Source organism: Arachis duranensis, chromosome 10, assembly GCF_000817695.3.
Source record: "Arachis duranensis cultivar V14167 chromosome 10, aradu.V14167.gnm2.J7QH, whole genome shotgun sequence".
Taxonomy (NCBI): Eukaryota; Viridiplantae; Streptophyta; class Magnoliopsida; order Fabales; family Fabaceae; genus Arachis; species Arachis duranensis.
In genome coordinates, this window is record NC_029781.3 from 3,331,203 (window position 1) to 3,352,409 (window position 21,207).

The 21,207-nt window shown below is 29.0% G+C and overlaps 3 protein-coding genes across 3 annotated transcripts; 2 read left to right on the top strand and 1 right to left on the bottom strand.

Annotated features, from left to right (window-relative positions):
- Positions 1-7,011: 7,011 nt before the first annotated feature.
- LOC107468668 (NAC transcription factor 25) lies at positions 7,012-8,678 on the top strand. Its single transcript, XM_016087998.3, has 3 exons — positions 7,012-7,254; positions 7,326-7,663; positions 7,935-8,678. Exons 1-3 carry the CDS (start codon positions 7,092-7,094, stop codon positions 8,466-8,468), a joined length of 1,035 nt encoding a protein of 344 aa, XP_015943484.1. The 5' UTR covers positions 7,012-7,091; the 3' UTR covers positions 8,469-8,678.
- A 4,883-nt stretch (positions 8,679-13,561) lies between these two features.
- On the top strand, positions 13,562-14,435 carry LOC107468670 (enoyl-CoA delta isomerase 2, peroxisomal). The gene has a single exon (XM_016087999.3). It carries the CDS (start codon positions 13,618-13,620, stop codon positions 14,344-14,346), a length of 729 nt encoding a protein of 242 aa, XP_015943485.1. The 5' UTR covers positions 13,562-13,617; the 3' UTR covers positions 14,347-14,435.
- Positions 14,436-16,948: 2,513 nt separating this feature from the next.
- Positions 16,949-20,878, bottom strand: LOC107468508 (serine carboxypeptidase-like 31). The gene is made up of 9 exons (XM_016087817.3): positions 20,569-20,878; positions 19,981-20,088; positions 19,650-19,745; positions 19,455-19,547; positions 19,271-19,353; positions 18,307-18,576; positions 18,093-18,223; positions 17,439-17,540; positions 16,949-17,350 (listed from the first exon to the last, which is right to left on the bottom strand). Exons 1-9 carry the CDS (start codon positions 20,852-20,854, stop codon positions 17,092-17,094), a joined length of 1,428 nt encoding a protein of 475 aa, XP_015943303.1. The 5' UTR covers positions 20,855-20,878; the 3' UTR covers positions 16,949-17,091.
- Between the last annotated feature and the right edge of the window lie 329 nt (positions 20,879-21,207).

A 21,207-nucleotide genomic window follows, 5' to 3' on the forward strand; every position in this document is an offset into this window, starting at 1 on the left:
AATATTTTAAAGTAGAAAGTTGAGTTTACCAGGTAACTATCGAATAAAACTTTCATGCGGACCTCCCAGGGAAGTGTACCTTGTTCCCGGCAACATGCATCTATTACTCTAAGTTACCATTATTAACATATTTATCCATTAGCAGCTTAAATATTGAAACAAACACTAAAACAAAAATGCTATTGATAATACAAAGAAATAGATAATTAGATACTATGTACTCGGGAGTTTGAACAATTTAAAAGAAAACACAAACTTGTATGGAGATCCCAGCATGGACAAGAATCAAAGTTGCAGCATTGATACACGCAGATCTAGATCTAGTTCCTATACAGAAATATTGGAGAAAAGTTAGTGAATAGTAAAAAAAAATAGTCTTTTAAATAAAAATAAAAGAATAAAGATTCGAGAGAATATTAGATAAACATAAAAAGGGGCTGCTTAGGTTCCTTCCATTCTTCTTTGTAATTCAGAATTACTTGCAAAATCTTGATTTCCGCTATTTTGGAAACTTCTTTGGTGACTCAACGCTGAATTTACTAAAGATACAGAAAAACTGAACAATAATATAAACCTATGAGGGAGTTCTTCCGATTTTCTAGTGAGTGGGCTTTACTTTGATGCTGAGTGAAAATTACTTTTAAGTTTTCCGCCCAAAATTTCACTTGTATTATTGTAAAAGTTCATTTGAATTTATTTCAGCAATTGAGATTTTTAATTTAAATTAATAGTTAACTATAAAAAAATATAAATTATAATATATACTATATTTCAAAGACGGTACATACTACTTATTGTTTCAAAAATAAACTTACGTTAATTTATGTTGGATATTTTTTTTACTAAATTGATAAAAAGATAATGAAAAAAATAAAAAATAAAATTTAGGAAAACTAATGCATATTGTGAATTAGAGACAAAAAAAAAGAGTACTCTTTTTTATCATGAATTTTATATATACTTTTAACATTTATTCTCAATTAATTAAAGCAATAAATATGTACTCTTTTTATGCTATTTCAACTAATGCATCTTCCGGTCACAAAAAAAACTAATGCATCTTCGGTTACTCAATGCTAAATTTACTAAAGATACGGAAAAACTGAACAATAGTCTGAACATGTGAAAGAATTCTTTCGATTTTTTAGTGAGCGGGCTTTACTTTAGTGCTAAGTGAAAGTTATTTTTTTTCCGCCCAAAATTTCACTTGTGTTATTGTAAACGTTCATTTGAATTTATTTCAGTCACTTAATTAAAATTTTTAATTTAAATTAATAGTTAACTATAATAAAAAATATAAAATTATAATTATATATCATATTTCAAAGACAGTATATACTAATTAGGATTATGAATTTTGACTCGAATTTAAAAAAATAAAAAAAATTGCCGGAGAAAAAAAATTAAAATTTTGTAACTATTTCAAAAATAAACCTACGTTAACTTATGTCGGATATTTTTTTATTAAGTTAATTAAAAAAATAAAAAAATAGAAAAATAAAATTTAAAAAATTAATACATATTGTGAATTAGGGACAAAAAAATATACTTTTTTTATCATGAATTTTATACTTTTATCATTCATTCTCAATTAATTAGAGTTATAAGTATGTACTCTTTTTATATTATTCCAACTAATGCATATCTTATCAATTGAAAATGGCTGGGAATGAGAGAGAAAAAATTATCGACAAACTAGATAAGTTTGCACCCTTAAAAATTAAAATTTATTATTAAAGTTTAAATTTGGAAAAAGGAGGAACTGCATATAAAATTTTTGAAAGGGATGGAAAGAAACACTAGAAACGCGTAATTTGAAAGTAAACATCGTTTTATTTCGCCACGGTGAGCATTGGTTTTGTGGCAATTGAGAGAATCCAATTCAAATTGGCCACAGACAAACAAGAACGTGGGAAACTTTCGCACAATTTAACCATGGAAGAGCAAAACGTTGCAAGTGATTACGACGATCATGGAAATTTGCCACTGTTTCTTGTTCGTGAGTATTTTTCCGTGGTAAACTACCGTGTTTCTGGTAGTGACATATTATTTTTATACATTTAGATTTTATTAGATTTAGAATTTAATACTTAAAATTTAAAATATTAATTAAATATTGGCCAAAAATAAAATTATGTCGATCATGTACTATTATTCTTATATTATAGATAATAATGATGCAAATTAAAGATGATTAAGTAGACATACGATGATATGATCAAGACTTAGTGATAAATTCGTCGGCAAGATAGAATGAATTGTCATACTCTTTATTTTCTTTAAAAATAAAGTATGAAAGAATATATTACTGAATTAGTAAGCATATTTACATAAGCTTATTCGGAAAAATGTGTTTATGTTAACATATAATTATATTTGTATGTAAGCCGAAACAATAAAACCCCACATGCATGTCCTTAGCTTTCTTTTTATATATGTGGCTCAGCCACTACAGAACTTCAAATTAACGGTCCATTATTCATAAATAATTATTCTAAATAAACTTTTATAGATTCCATACAAGCTTTGACTTTGATAATGTAAAGGTAAAGTATTAAATTTGTCTTTTATGTTTGGGTATAATTTTGTTTGGTTTTTAAAATTTAAAGTGTCATATTTAAATCTAAAAAAATTTTATTTAACTTTAATTTAGTTCCACCAGAAGTCAAAGATAAATAATTAGCAAAATATCATATATGACAGCAGTATAAGAACAAGGTCGATAATATAGGGAATAAGTATAAGTTTTAGAGGCACAAAATCAACCGTGGATGCATCAATATATTTATTTATCATTTTTTTATAATTAAAATGAATTATAAAACTAAAAAAATATTAAATACATGTATTGATGCACATTCATGGTTGATTTTGTGTCTCTGAAACTTATATCTATTCTCCAAATTATCGACCTTGTTCTTATACTGCTGTTATGTAGGATATTTTGTTAATTATTTATCTTTGACTTAATGGTAAAACTAAATTAAAGCTAAATAAAATTTTTTTGAATTTAAATAGAACATTTTTAAACTTTAAGGACCAAAATAAGATTACACCCAAATATAAAAACTAATTTAATACTTTTATGTAATTAGCTTTTAGTATCTCCTCAATTATTCTAATATATTGTTAGAACTTAGAACTTATATTATACCATTATTAATATACTATTGATATTTGATAAAAGTTTAGAGACTAATTTACCCTTTTCCTTAATATTTAATTTCATCACTAGTTCTTCAAATAAATATTTTTTGAGATGTAATAATTAATTTTGATGTTACTTTTTATAGCAAGATAATATAATGTTGAGAGAGTTCTGAATTGGTGGCAATAAGTTGTACTTGAATGGTAGTTAGGTATGCTGAAGCATCTGATGTACTGTACTAAACCAGATTAGACTTATATCTTTAACAAACTTTCAGTTTTTTTCTGATCTGCCTTATTTTCATCATCATGGCACATGGATCTTAATTTATTATAAGCTTTACAACACCATCCTGACAACTCATGTAAGTGCTTCAAATAAAAATATATATAAAGAAAAAACTTTGTTAGGCGATAATAATTTTTATGAATAACGAGAATAATAGGTTTTAACATTAGTTTAATAAAATAAAAATATATTACATCTTTAAATTATTCATTTAAATTTTAATATTAGAATAATTATCTACACACCTAGTGAATTGAACATTCGATATATCTATTATTCACATTATTTAATATTTTCATTGTAGCATCATGGAGGCCGTTAATGCGGCTCCGAGTCATAGTAACACGAGGTATGTCATATACGTGAAGCAGGGGTTGTACAGGGAGAACGTTGATATGAAGAAAAAGATGACCAACATTATGCTCGTTGGTGATGGTATTGGCAGAACCATTCTCACCAGCAACCGCAACTTCATGCAAGGATGGACTACTTTTAGAACTGCTACACTTGGTAAGTAACATAAGATCTGATATTTTTTAAGAAATTAAATAGTTTACGAAAATTTTTAAGTGTATCGGTATACCAATGTTTTAATAATTTTTAATTGTTAATTTTAATTATAAAAAATATTTATAATAAAGAAAACAAAATTCACATAACCAATAATGAATGGCACCAGATGGAGTCATTGACATCATCTGATTCGCACGCACTCACAAAGACATACATATCTGGTTTCTAGCATTCTTTTCCGCACATACTTCTAGTATCTTCTAATTGAGGCATTACATTTTTTTAACATATATCATGAATTTAATTTTAATACCCGTATATTCTATTATATAATATTAAATTAATAAAAATAATTTTTTTATATTAATTACATGAATAATTATCAAAAAATAAATATGATTGGATAATTGTAAAATATTTTATATTATTAGTATATCAAAATTAAATTTAAAAAAATTAAAAAATAAATTATTATTTTTCAATATTTAAAATCCAAGTTGTTTAAATTAAAAAAGGATAGGATCGAAATTTTTCTTTTCTCAAATTATAAAAACAACAAATAACAACAGAAACAATTCAGAACTAAAAAATTAACAACCAGAATTAACAAAGAATAAAAAAAAATTAACATAAATAACTCAGAATCATAATGATAGCATCAACAACTTAAAATTAAAAAAAATATTAGCATAAATAATGCAATGAAGGATTGCACCAAAACACTATCAACCGTTCAAAATCAGAAAAGTTAGCAATCAACAATTTAAAAATTAGAATAAATTAAATTAACAAAATACCTAAAACTAAATTAAGACAACAGTGTTTATCGGTGTCGAAGAAGAACGGAAAATGACAGCGCAATGAATACTTTACCGCTGAATAGAGAGAGACAGACACCAAAAAATCAAGCAGAGATGATGACGGAATAGCCTTTCGTAACGATGATGCCAACAGTTTCAAACAAATCTTTGTGTGATGTTGAGGAGAAGTGAGCAGACCTTCCAAAACAATGACAACATCCTCTACCATAGAAGAAGAGTTCGACGGTGAATTTGAATTTGTTGGCTTAACTATTATTGTCAAAAGTTTAAAGTTGGAACGTTGGGTTTGTTGGTCTGAAAGAAAGAGAAAGTATTTTTTATTTTTAAAAAAATAAAATAATACTATTTTAGAAAGGGATTTTTTTTAACTAAAATCGCTTCGAATTGGTTTTAACAATTCATCTATTAGTTGTTAATTTGATCGATTCTTTTATTAATTTTTTGTAATACATACAATTTTTCACATTAATCGAATCAATAAAAAAATAATTTTTAATTTTAATCGAATCGACTAATCTGATTCGATTTTTAGACATTAGTTCTTAATATATTTGTTGGTCGTAACTTTGCCAGGAGGGTTGCTTTTAAATTGTCTGCATAACAAATGCATTATGCATGACATCAAAATTCTCCTATCAATTGGCAGTTAGCTCCCTTCTCATAAGTCCCATTTTTCTAAAGAAAGAATTGAATGCTTTAGAATCATACTTAATATATATTCTAAAAAAAAAGTATAGAAAGACAATTAATTTAGTATATAATGTATATAGTAAAGATAAAATTAAAATTATAATTAGTTAATAATTAATTTAATTAATTTTTAATAATTTTAAATTTTAAATTTAAAAACATAAGAATTTAGTTATGAAAAAGTTATGTATTCTTTTTTTTTACGTGTGTGGAAAACGTGCCGTAGTTTTTTCTTCTCCAGCAGTCTCTTCCACTCTTTTCGAATTGACGCTGCGAATATCACTACTATTCGCCGTCTAAAATGCAATCCGATGCCATCCAGCTGTCCAAAAGCGTTTGATGAATACACCCCTTCATGCACGTTGCGTCCATCGCGCAGTTCAAAACCGCTATGGCCGCCGCCACCTTCAACGACGTGGCGGCTGAATCCTCCTAGCCCTCGCTGTAGCACTCGCCGGAAAGGTCAATGGCAGCGGCGGCCACAAGAGCCCCCTGTGTCCGTGTGGTTTTTTTGTTTGGCTTGGCGTTCGTCATCTTCATGATGACGGTTATCCAACCGGCGATAAAGCTGGTGGCGCGGGGGTGCTCGTGAAAGCATGATACGATGGACGAGATGTATATCTGCTTAACCCTCGCCGGAGTGATGGTATCGGGATTCGTGACGGATTTGATCGGGATCCACTCGATCTTTAGCGCATTCGTGTTTGGATTGACGATTCCGAAGGGAGGGGATTTCGTGGAGAGGCTGATAGAGAGGATCGAGGATTTTGTGTCCGAGTTGTTGATGTTGCTGTACTTCGCTTCGAGTGGGTTGAAGACTGACGACTTTTGATGCTTGATGTTCAATTTACTAGGTATGTAGATGATTATTTTAATTCTTAATTGGATGGTTATTTTGTTTGATTCAGTTTAAGTATATACAATTAACAAATGCTAGATAGTCATTTCACTAGGTAGTCAGATGATTATTTTAATAACTACGTAGACAGTTGTTTGATAGCCAGTGAAAGAGCTTCTAACACCGGAGAGGTGGGATGATTGATGAGGATGGGATAGTAGATGATTGGGAGAAGGGGAGAAAAAAGGTATTTGGGTAAATTCCATCGGTAAATTAAGGTTGAGATGGTTAATTTTTTGAAATAACTGTTTGAAAATTTTTTTTCCTTGTATTTGGTCAAATTTAAAATCCATTGTACATATTGTCAAAATTTCTTATTGTCTTTTTAACGAAATTCATTCTAAAATTCATTTATAAACATATTTATTTAAAATATTTTGAAGTGTAGATACTCGTATAAAATATTTTTTTATAAAAATAATAATTAAAAATTAATTGTTAAATCAACCATTACATATAATTAAATTGATAATTGATCTTTTATACGTGGATGAGAGAATTTATTTACCGAAACAAAATTACTAAATTCCCATAGACACCTAAGCATTGGTGGTGTAGTAATAGGATGGATTTGATTGGGCACACGTGTGACAGCGGGTATTTTGCTGGATTTGCACGTGTGAGGAAGGCACCTCCCTTGGTCCGTTGGTACATTTATCTGTACCACAAAGTCCCATATACACTGATGAATGAATACTCATCTATCTGATCCTACCCCACCCACGCATCACGCATGGATTCATGTCAACCCCAACTCCCACCGGGATTCAGGTTCCACCCAACCGACGAAGAACTCATCGTTCACTACCTCAAGAGAAAAGCTTCCTCTGCTCCTCTCCCCGTTGCCATCATCGCCGACGTTGATCTCTACAAGTTCGACCCATGGGAGCTTCCAAGTACCAATCCTAAATCATTCATCTCAACTTTCTTCTTTCCTTTTCATCTTTTAACATCTATCCATATACAGGTAAGGCCACGTTTGGGGAGCAAGAATGGTATTTCTTTAGTCCGAGGGATCGCAAGTATCCGAATGGGGCTCGCCCAAACAGAGCAGCTACGTCCGGATATTGGAAGGCCACCGGCACTGATAAGCCTATTATTGCGTCTGATGGCCAACACCGACTCGGCGTCAAGAAAGCTCTCGTTTTCTATGGCGGCAAGCCTCCTAAAGGGGTCAAAACCAATTGGATCATGCACGAATATAGACTCACTACTACTCATAACAATAATTCTATCTCATCAAAGTCTTTTCCTTCTCTTCCTTCTCATCTTCCTTCCTCCAATCAGAAGAATAATTCCTTGAGGGTATCTATCGTTCATTTCTTTCTTACACACATATTTTATTTGGATATCACTTATTTATCAACTTAATTTTTTCAGTTTAATAATTTAATAATATATTTTATTTTATATTTTTAAATATCAATAAATAATTATGATCACCAAAAATAAATTTTGATAGTTTTCTAACATTCCTCTTAAAGATATTTTGCTACAGTTTGATATTTTCGATTAAGCTCTTTTAAATAGTTAACTTTATTGTTTGTTTGGTTTGGTTTTATTATTATTATTATAGCTTGATGATTGGGTGTTGTGCCGAATATATGAAAAAAGCAACCGTGGCAATTTTGCAAGAACAGCGTTGATGGAGCACCATGATCATGATGATGATGATGACAATAATAAGGATCAGCTTTCCGCGGAAACAACGAGCATGATAGAAAACATGTCCACCATGAGTCAGAATTCCAAGCCCACACAACATTATGGACCATTGCTGGTTCAAAACGATGACAACTTCTTCAATGGAATCTTAGTCGCTGATCATCAAAATCATCAACATCACAACTTGCCAATGAAGAGGGCACTGGTGAATATGAATAATTCGCAGTTTTGGAATGAGACAAGCAAGAGGTTCCATTGTGATCTCAATAACAACACTAACACTACTGTTGCTAATAATGATGAGGATAACAGTTCCTTTGTTTCACTGCTTAGCCATAATCAGATTCCTCATCCTACTAACAATGCTTCTCTTCTTGGCCCTACTGTTGCTGATGGTGTTTTCAGGCAACACTTTCAACTTCAAACAATTAATTGGAACTTATAAATTATATTCTCATCTGACTAGCTAGCTAGCTATATATTATTATATGTAGTGTGATCAGAGTGGTCTGATATCATTGATTATATATACAGTACATGTAATTAGCTATTTTATTGTCACTTTTCTATTTGAAGCTTAATTAATTAAGCTATACAATGTTTGTATACAAAATATACTATTCTATGATGTAAGTATACCTATATACCAAGCTTATACAAAATTAGCTCTTGCATTTTGAGTAGTCAATATGGTGCCTCTAGTTAATTTACTATGTTAGCTTTCTCCCATGTTGTTAAGAAAAATGTTTGGGGGATATAATTTGAAAATTATAGATAGCTATAACTTGTTTTCTTTTCAACAATCAACGTAATTTATTATTTTTTATTAAAATTTTTAATTTTAAATTTAATAATTTACTAATATATTTTTAATTTATATTTTAATCATTATTAACTATTTATCTATTAAAATCAATAAATTTTACTGACTTTCTAATTCTACTGACCTTCTAATAATATTTTTCAAGTGAATAATATGCGAACAATTGATAAATTATTGGTAAAAATTCAGGTGCAGTCAATTTTACGTGAAGTTAATAGTTGAGAACTGTCAGATGAAAATTTAGTCAAATCAATTAAATCATTTAAGACTCCATCTATCAACTTCACATAAAGTGTACTGTAGTGTACCTAGTTTTCACCTAAATTATTATACATGTTTGTATGCTTTCAGATAAGATAATTGGTCTTATTTGTGTGTATGTGAAAGAGAAAATGTTGAAACAGACAGAGAGTATAAGAACAACTAACTCTATCCATTATTTGCCATACAAGAAGCCAAGGGAAGAAAAGAAGTATTATTAAATATATTACACTCAATGTTCATTGTCGATACTCGATCCTAAAATGATACCACGTAAAAAAGTAAAAAAAGTAAAGGGCTATATTGACGGGATTGTGACAATACAAATAATAAATTCCAATAACGGGGAGATGAGATTGAAGCCTTTAGCTAGTAATGGTGAAAAAAAGTATCTTTTTGACACGAAAGTTTCAAATTATAAAGTTATTCAAATTATGATTTCGAAAGGAGAATTTTTTTCCCATATTTAAAATATTTATTTATCAACTTAAATTTTTAAAATAAATAATTTTATAATACGATATTAGAAATATAACAAAAAAAAAATTAAAATCAGTATTTATTGAAAAAAAAAGACATAAAATAAATAAAAAATCTATATAAAAAATGTACATATATCTTTTAAAATAAAAACACACATAAAAGATATGTTAAATATAATTATTCACGTGCTACTGGTTAATCAGTCAAAATTAGATTAATTTTCAAAAGTTATTATTGGAGTCAAAAGGTATGAAGGTATTATTATTGCGGTCATAGGATGATGCTGAACTCTACTCTTATTTTATGGAATTGGATAGCATAGCAGAAAACAGTGCATGTCCCATGTTCCTTAATAATATTGAGTCTCAATAAATTATGTGACTGTTGAGTGGGAATCTTCACATCGCTAGCCAGCTCCATGATGCGGCGGCCACCACATCGATTCCAGAAACTAATTTTAGTTAATGGATTGTATCAACACTTAATTTTGATGTGACATATTAAATACCAAAACTATATATAAATTCAAATGAACCATATTCGTCTCCTTGGTGTCCCACTCATCGCACACTATATATATAAAAGTTAATTATCATATATTATTAGTATAAAATAATTTTATACGTGTATTTAATTATATAATACTATATTAGTAAAAATAACTTTTTTTTATATTGATTATATAAATAATTATTTAAAAAATATATATAATTAAATAACTGTATATTAAAATTAAATTTATATTTATTTTGTATTTTATAGAAATAGCTAAACTCTAACATATCATATTAAAATTAAAATTAAGTAAGTCAGAATTTTTTCGTGCTAATAAATTATTTAAACATGTTATTTTTGAAAGATATGAACTTGAAACAAATATTTTCAAAGCGAAAAAAAAAGTTGGTGGCTGCGGTGCAGCCAAATAAATAGATGAAAATATTCACAAAGGATTATTAGTTAGTATGATAAGAGAAGATTAACGGCTAACTTTTCTACCTAATGACGTTTGATTATTCCGGGTCATAATCGTGTATTTGATTTAATTGATTATTATATATAAAGATTAGATTTGTTGATTAAAAGGCCAGCTCTTCAGTGTGATATGTTTTATCATTTTTCCTATATAGCTCTGTAATGTATCGCCATTGCATTGGCTCCTTAGAAAGCACCAAACTTAGTTGTCGACTTATCCCTTTCGTTGAATATAAGAATATCTCTAATGTATCGATATATCATTGGTTATTAAAATGGGACCAAAATTTATTGTTTAATATGTATAACATTTTGAAACTAATTTATGTATTTGAGTGTTCTGACCTAGCAATCATCTCACTTGATATGATATGATGAGAAGATGTATTGTAAAATAATGCTATAAGCTTAATTACTTTACATACCAATATGTACTTCTCTTCTTCTTAGTTGTTGCGCTATAATTGATTAGTGAGAGATATGTGAGAGTGAGATTAGAACATATATAACAAGTCAAATCATATTTTAAGACATTTTCATGTGGCAAATTATATTTTCAGAAGATTATAGGTTTAATTTTTATGAATAATAGTATATAAAAGTCAACCATTTATCTTATAATAAAACAAAATTAAATGTTTGAACATCTTTTTTATATAGTGATAATATATACACAAGATTTTGAAAATTTTATATTTATATATAGGTGGAAACTCATGTGAAAACTGTTAGATGAAAATGTAGTCAAATCAGTTAAATTATTTAACGTCTCTCAAATATCAACTTCACGTGAAGTGTGAAATTGACTGCACCTGAAATTTCACTTTATATATATTATCTTTTAAATTCATAATAATTAAAAGATGTTTTTTAAATAATCTGGATGTGTTTATAAAACAATCTATCTAAATGAATAGATTTTTAAGTAATGATAAGTTTATTTTATTGAATTAGAGCACTTGGTCATAGCATGAGAAAAGAAGGGATTTTCCTACAAAACATAAAACTGATGATGATCTAAGATTTTCTCTGAGAAGATACTGAAATTAAGCTAGTTGAAATAAACCTAATAAATAGATTGGTAATGGCAATGCATTCAAGTTGTGCACAATTGTTTTTCTTTAAGCAACCTTTTAAGTTCGAGTTCTATGAAAGTATGAATCTAAAAGTTGTTCGTTGATACAGCTAGTTCACCATGATGTTGATATTTTCAGCTTGAGCAGAATTTTAATTTATTTATTTGTTCTTTTTCTTTTAAAAGAAATTGATTCTCTTCTTCCCCTTGCTCCCTCTTTGCTGTTGTTGTTGTTTCTTTCTTTTTTTGTAGTATTATGGAGGCCCAAAGGCATAAACTATATAAAGCGAGAGCAGGTTAAGGATGAGGCCCATATAGGAGAACATTGGGCCCTTATGGTGGTGTATTTTTCGGACAAAATGTACCCTGGATTTTTAAAATGATTTTTTATTTAAATGCATACTACCCACCACAAAATGATAGAATTGTGGTCCAACTGCATTCATTTTTAAGAGGGTAGCTGCATCCGTATAACCAGCACATGTATATTAATTGAATTTCGCTATAGAGTTAATGGAGTATTTGTATACTGTATATAATGGGTTATTTATTTGGCTCAATATGAGTTAAAAAATAAGTATTTAAGATAAAATATTATTAATTTTTCGAACACAATATATTCATATTATCTAGATAATAAACATCTGATATCCTATTGAATCAAACATCTCTAAATTTCCATTGTACACATTAAACAGATACTTCATTGGCTCCCTATAATTTCTTATATTAATTATTGAGATTGAAAAGAGATTGGGTTTTAAAAAAGAAAAAATTCTAGAGAGGCAATAACTTTATTAAATCCTGGCCAACATGTAACCAGCAAAAAAAATAAATCGTTGTATAAAATCTCATACTATTAAAATTATTATTGATAACTATTTAGGGTGTGTTTGGCAACCACGTTTAAAGAAAAAAAGTACGTTTAGATATCTTGAAAGCTGTAATTTTTGGTTTGGCAAATTTTTGGATCATGAACGCAGAAGTGATTTTGCATTCAAAACCACGTTTTCAAGAAGCAACAATTTTAAGCTTCTGCGTTTCACCAACGGGCTTTTAGCCATCAATACTCAATATTTATTTATCTTTTACCAATTTTATCCTTTATGCATACTATTATATTATTTATATTATTTTTGTTTATATGAACTATCTTTTTCTATTATTTACTATTTTTTTATTAATTATTTATTTGATATTATACACTTTTATAATTATAATTTTTTTTGTATTATTTTTATTTTTTTTAATATAATATATTGATCCTATTAAGAAAATATATTAAACAAAAAATGAATTCTAAATAATAATAATAATAAATTATAACATACTAAAAAAGAGTACTAAGAGTACTAAAAATATACTATATAAAAAATATCATAAAAATTTTTTGATTTATTTTAATTACTACCAAAATAAATATTTAATTTTTTATTATTTTTAGTACTCTCTAAAATTTATATTTTGTTAGTTTTAATTAAAAGTATATTTTGCCAATTTTTATATATTATTTTTATTTTAGTGTATAAATATTAATTTTATTATAGAATTAATTAATAAGATCTATTTAAATATCTAAATTAAAATAATATACAAAAATTATTTAAGTTGATGTGTATTTTAATAATTTTATATCTAAAAGTGATTTTGAATAGTGTAATCCAAACAATATTTATTTTACTATAATCCATTTTGATATAAATATTGTCAAACATAAATCATTTAACACAAACTTACTTTTCATCAAAATCAAGTTTGCAAAATCAATTTTATTCAAACTCTCGTTTGCAAACTGTAATCCAAACACACACTTAATAACTACAAATCACAAAAATTACTGTACTTATAGAACTTCTCTTTAAAAAATAATATTAATATTAATTTAACTAATTAAATTCAAAGATTAGAGAAGGGACTATAAGAAACTCACTTTGAAGATGTAGTAGCTATTACGAAACTCATTCAAAGTAAGAGATAGAAATGTGTTCTCTCGAGAAGCGTGGGACCCTTTTCATTCTCACTCTCACCGGCGCCGACAGTGACGACCAACACCGCCTAGGTCCGCAGGTCATCGCCTCCCTCCTCTCCACCCTCTCCCGCATCGCCGCCGAAGCCATCCCGGGATCTGTTCTCATCACCACCGCACACGGCAGGTACTACTCCACCGGCTTCGACCTCATTTGGGCTCGGAAGGCCGAATCCGGCGCCGCCGCCGCCAATCGCCTCCAGTCCATGGTCAATTCCCTGAAGCCCGTCGCAGCGGCTCTGATGTCTCTCCCGATGCCGACAATCGCCGCCCTAAACGGCCACGCAGCCGCGGCTGGTTTCCTTTTGGCGATCTGCCACGACTACGTGCTGATGAGGAGCGACGTCGGCGTGCTGTACATGCCAGAGGTGGACCTAGGGCTTCCGCTGCCGGATTACTTCGCGGCGATGTTCAGGTCGAAGATAAGATCCCCGACCGTGATGCGGGAGGTGGTGATGAGCGGCGTGAAGGTGAAGGCAGCGGAGGGGGTGAGGATGGGGATTGTGGATTCGGCGCACGATAGTGCGGAGAGCGTGGTGGAGGCTAGCATGCGCCTTGCGGAAAAGCTATCTCGTAGGAAATGGGTGGGTAACGTGTATGCTGACATAAGAAAGAGCTTGTATCCCGATGCTTGTGCCGTTTTGGATTTACCCCTCAAACCTCTTTTGGTTTCTAAGATCTGAAATCTATACTCTCCATTTTATTTTCTTACTTGTTACCGTACTACTTTCAATTATTATTAGAATGAATAATATTTGTTTATGAAACTGTATCATACGATGTGATAGCATGAATAATGTTAAATTATTGTTGAAAGCCCTACAAGAAAGAAAAAGGAAGAGAAAGAAAACACCATCTAATTTAAGGAGGATTGGATTTTGGATACTTATTGGTTCCTCTTCACGTACATAAATTCTAAGATATGTCGTTTTTCCATAGCATTGAATATCGTGCGATGCCATGTCCGAAATAATGGAAGTGATATCTTAGTATCTATCGTTACAGCAAAATTATAATTTGATCTTTAATATTTTAAATATTTTAAATATATTTAATATTATTTTACAGTTAAATTTGATATAAATAATTAGTATGTATTTAATTTTAATAAGTAAATAAATTTGATTTACCAATTATCACTAATTTAAAGATTTTTCGTTAATTATTCGAATCAAATTTAATGATAATATAATATTTAATTTATTTGAAATTTTTTAGAATTAAAATAAAATATTTAAAATATTAAAAACTAAATTAAAGAATTTTGTTAGAAAATCAGTTAAGAATATAACTAAGTGGAGTTAACTAGTAGTTAAAAAACAGATTAGTTACCAAAAAAAATAATAATACCTCTCTACTATCCTAATTTTCAGAATTTCAAAATTAAAAATAAAAGGAGGTTGGTTTGAATTGGTTTATATTATAGTTGGCTTTTAAATTTTTTTTTTAAATTAAAATTTGATTTAAACATTAAATACTAAAATAATATTTTACTTTTTTAATTTTATTTAAAATAAAAAATGGCAATACTATTTGAGAAAAAAATTAAGAGTATTCATATTTCAAAACTAATTATTTGTCACTATAAATAAATAATTTTTAAGGACCACCAAAATAAATATAGTAAATAAAACACGAGAAACATTGTCTAGTCTATATTATTCATTAGTGTTATACATACAATAATATACTATGAAATCTTTCATTCTAAGAAAAAAAAGTGTTGTGTTATTATGAGCAGTAAGTTTGAGTTGGTTTTATTAATGTATGAATATTACTAATACTTTCAGTATTTTCTATTTTATTGAGTATTTTCTATTTTATTGAGTACTAGTAATACTTCCAGTATTTTCTATTTTATTGAGTATTTTCTATTTTATTGAGTACTGTGTCATATTAATAGATCATAGTTGTATAATAAAATATAAAAAGATAGTTAGTATAATTTTTTTTTTTGCTATAAATAGCTGTATAGCTTTTATCTCTATAAAGGTATGATTTCTTCACTAATGTAATAAACACATTTTTCTCTTTTTTTTTAGCTGGCATAAAAGAATCTTCATTTTTCTACTAAAAAATCCGCAGCATATTTCTACATGAAGATGAAATTCGAGACCAAATTGAAAAACATCATGAACACTTAAAAAATATAATGCTTCATGTGTATAGGCCTTATGTTCTATGGAGAATATGAACCGGAAGAAGCTAGAACCTTCTCAAGGAGACTACTATTATTTTCAGCTGGAAAAACTAATAATGGAGATCAAAGAGAGGTGAAATTAAATACAAATGATTAAAGACAGGTATTTGCACATTCAATTCCTCCCTCATGACTGATATGTTAGAATGCTTGTGGCTAAGACTGCAATCATAATCCCTGTTGCAGTGTTGCTATATGGAGACTGAGGTAATTGAGGGAAAGAAGAGCGAGTTCCTTGAACAACTATGTGCATTGTCAAATCCTAGTAAGAATCTCTATTTGTCATGCTTCAAAGTCTTTGAGATGTTCTACAATAACTCTTCAAATAGATTTGACTCTAACATATAATTATCTAAATCGAATCGGTAATCGATTTAACCGATAAATCACAGATTAAATTAATTGATTGGATCGTAATTAAATAATTAAATAATTATATAAAATTTATTTTTTTATTTCTATAATAAATATTTTTTTCTTTAATTTTATTTTATATTAAATTAATTATTATTTTCAAATTTTAATTACTCATCAATTAGTTTATATTTATTATACTCTTTAAATATTTATAAAAAAAATAACAATCATAGAAATAAAAAATATATTGTAATTAAAAAAATATTGTTTTTCTTTAAATTTATAAATATAATTTAATTTTATTTACGTAATATATTTAATAAAAATTATGTATAAAATTAATATTTTTTAATTTAACTTAATTTAATTTGACTAGATCAATTTAAACCGATTTTAAATATATTTTATCTGATTTGATTAAATTTGGCCGAATTAATTATTTAACTAGTTTAAATAATGACTCAACTCAGGATTAATGACCGAGTGACCAAGTTTCTAATCAAATCGAGTCGGTTTAATAACTATGTTCTACGTTGTTAGAGCATATAAAAAGAGTAATTTACCTTTCTCTCCCTCCATTGCCAAACAAGACACTAGTCACAAAAAACTCATCAATTTACCTTCCTCTTCCTCTTTGCAGAATAATATTAATTAGACTATTTCCAAAAATAATGCATACAAAATGCTCTTTTTGGCTTTTAAGTGTAACCACATTATTGGAATGAGAATGCTAATGTATTGATATATAGGTGACTAATTATATAAAGATGGCGACATAAACACGTGTTATGTTAAATAATAGTTACATTATTGGTAACATATATATAGTAAGAGTAGTAATTGGCATAATAATAATAAAAAAAAGGGTTGGTCATGTAGATCTAGTAGAGGGTGGAGATTGTCCAAGAAGGAAGGAAGAGAAGAATGCAAGTGAATTGCTTGGTTTGAAAGAAGGGACAGCATGGCCAGCTCCTCGAAATGTTGCAAAAGTGAGACCCTCGTATTCTTGATACCACCCACTAACCTGTTTCTCATGGTACCATGGCCTCCATTGCTTAGTGATTCCCAAACCCAGAATACTTAAGCTGTATCTTGTAGAAAGCACTGGCACTCTTCCATCTGTGTCTCCACTGCAATAATAATCATTCCTATTATCTTACTTAATATAATGTTCTATACTACACTATACTTGATTTAATTTAATTTAATTTAATTTACCTATAAACCCAAATCCTAAGTCCTCCTGAAATAAGCTTCCTGTATATTGGGATAACAGAGGCCTTTGATTTGTTCCAATTCCAACTATTGAATATATCGTTGCTGCATTTTATTAATACTTAAAACAATATCAGCAAGCTTGTATTTGGTTTAATTCAAAAATACTATTTGCACAGCTACTAAATTAATTATATATTCCTGTATAAATACATATATCATTGGGTGAAGCATATTTTTATTTTTAAAATTTGTTAAAAATTTTAAAAATATTCGTAAATTTTATTTTGTTTTAATTTTGTCTCAAAAGTTTTCGATTTGTATCAAATATACCTCCTAACTAAATTTTAAAAAAATTTAGGATCAATTCATCAACAATTTCACAAGAATAACATTCAACACAAATAAATCAGACATAGTTGTCATACTTCATTGTTAGTCTTAAATTTTTTTAAAAATTTAGCTGTCAAAAATATATTTAATACAAATCAAAAATTTTAAAAATAAAATTAAAGTAAAATAAAATTTTAGAATTTTTTCAAATTTTTAATACATTTTAGTAACAAAAAAATATATTTTATTCTATATTATTTTATTTATTTTTAATATATATTTTATACGAATTTTGAGTAGAGATTTTTGGATGAAGTGAATTACTTGCAAATAGTCCAATTCTTGAGAATGAGACCATCACTGGCATGGAGAGCTTTCTGAACATCTGCTCTATTGTAAAAGGCTCTGGCATAATTATCCAAGCATGGATCAAAACCTCCCATCATTCTACGCATCTATAGTAATTAATTTCCACGTCCAAATTAGTTACCATGTGTTGGGGAATATGAATTTTTAGTGTATGAAAAACATGACTAACCTTGTTCCTAGATGAGTGCTTGATTTGATGATTTGAAAGCGCTGTGGTGGCAAAACAAACAGAGGTGTAGAGGCTATAAATATCAATTTGGTCGTATTGCTTATAAAGTTCATCAAGTCCATCACCACAATCTTTGTTTTTATATGGATCACTGAAGTTACAACTTCTTCTTATTGTTTTGTAGGTTTCATCAGATATCACTGCATGGCTCCAAGCGTAATCAACTTGCCCTAACAAGTCTTCAGGATCAGATGTTTCAGGATTCCCCAACTGTTCAATCAAATATATTATCTTCAAATAGTGGCGGTTTAAATCAGTCGCAATAATAGTGTAAAGAGTTTTACATGAAAAGAGTGTTCCAATCAAATATTCTTCAACTGAAACTTCAAATCATACTTAGCAACAAAAGCAGGTGTAGAATTTTCTCAGCAAACATGCATGTTTAGTAATTTATAGTAGAAATTGATGTGACTTGTGAAAAATAGATATTTTTTCTTAAATGTTGAACAAGAGAAATATTCTTTATGCTCTAACTACTTTATTTTTTTACTCTCTTATTAAGTAGCGTTTGTTTTGAGGTATCGAGACAGAGATTGAGACACTGAGATTCAATATCATATTTGTTAGTTTAGAGATTGATACTAAAATTTCTGTTTCTGTCTCCAAAATTTCAATATTTCAGTACCTCTAAAAAGTGGAGACACTGGAGACTAAAATTTTTAGAGATATATACCTAAAATACCTTCATTTCAACTAATTGATTCCAATTTTACTCTTTGTACAAATTAAATTAAAATTTCATTCTTATTTTAATTTCTGTCTCCCACTTTGCACCAAACTGAATACTGAGATTTATTTCAATCTCTGTCTCTTAACCTTAGTATCTGTCTCTCAGTTTCAGTCTTTCCGCCTCTATCTCTCCACCAAACGCTTTAGTTTTATTAGCACTCATGTAGAATCTTACCAAAATACCCTTGAGATTAATATGAAGGGAAGGGTCATCTTTCCTATCATATATCAGTTCTGCTAGCTCAGGTACATACTTCCCTGAAAAAACATGTGTTTCATGAGTGATCAATTTCTTAGACGTACAAAAATAAATTAAAGAAAGGTCCAAAAATTTCAAAGTATGTTATTAATTTCAGTACCTGCATAGCTCTCTCCTGCAATATAAAATGTGCTTGTTCTATATGATGGAAACTTGAGAAACCAATTGTGCAGAAAATTGTAAGCATCATTAGCTGTTAATTCAAAACAATTGGTGAAAGCACAAAATTAAAATTAATTATCATCACATAATATATGTATGAAATATGGAAGCATACACATTATTAAGCACTGACCTGTGATATCATCATCCAGATTTTCATAGACCATAGTTGAATTTGAGTAGGAAAAGCCTACTCCAACAGGAGATTCCAGGAATAACATGTTGGCTTCTGCATTGTTATAAAATAATTTCACACAAACCAAGAACTTTAATTAGATATGATGGTATGTAGGGACATACATAACACTTGTTTAATTAATTTGTGTGGCTCATGGTCAGAATTTTAATGAAATAGAAAGCAGTGAGGTGGACTGTGACAGAAGGTATATATTATATTATATTATATTATATCATATAATATAATCCATATGATATTTTTTATATTAATTAATATGTGGTGGTACCTTTGTTCCAAGAGTAGTTATTAAATTTAAGGCCCTTGCCATCTGTGTCCACTAAAAATGGACCAATCTCTTGTGTTGCTCCATATCCCACAGAAGAGCACCCAGGACCTGCAACAATAAAGCACCTTGTCACCTTGCCACACAACATTAATTAATTAATTAAGAAATACACCAAATTAAACCATCACCATTTTATTTGAACCTCTTTCAAATAATTTATTGTTTGTTTTGACAATGAGCTTACATAATGAGAATATAATAAACATAAAAATTAGAGATAATACTCAATTTGGTTCCTGAAATTACACTCGAGTCTCAATTTAGTCTTTAAAGTTTTAATTGTCTCAATTTAGTCTCCAAATTTTTCAATTGACTATGTGACGAAAATTACTGTAAGGACTAACGTGATTAAAATTTGAAAAGTTCAGGGACTAAATTGAGGCAATTGAAACTTTAAGAACTAAATTGAGACTTGAATGTAACTTCAAGGACCAAACTGAGTATTTTCTCTAAAAATTATTTCAATAATGCAATTGATATCAAAGTTATGCATGTACATGTACATATATGTTGTAGCATTATTATTACCTCCATTGAGCCACAGCACCAATGGTTTATCTTGAGGGTTGGTGATGGCTTCAAAAAACCAATAGAAGAGTGCTCTTCCTCCATTATTGGTGTCATCACTAACAGTGACATAACCAGCATAGTGCTTGAAATCTACAAGAGGCTGGCCAGGCAAGTTAGTCACAAGGTCATCAATGACACTGTTGTTATCTCCTGCTGCTACTATTTCATGTTTCAATGATAGAAAAAGCATTATTATATATATATAACTTAAAGTAGTAGTACTCTCTACTATAATGTTATCCATACTGTATGGAAATTGGAAAAAAACTCACAGCAACAACAAATTAAAATACTATTATAGATTGGTTCCTTTAATTATGATTATTGGAACTTGGTTGATGATGGAAATGAAAGTGAAGAATATAGAGGTATTTATAGTGAGTGAGGAGTACACTATTAGGGGGTCAGAGTGTCCTACCTGGCAATATATCTTGGTCACTTTTGCTCAAGTTTGATCCATATATTTTGAATATTGATATGACATTTTTCATGGTTGTTAGGTAGCTTCTAGAGCATTCATGCATGGACACAGGAATGGGTGGATGGAGCCTCCAATATTGGGTGCTTAATTATTTGACTTTTTATAGATATAATAAT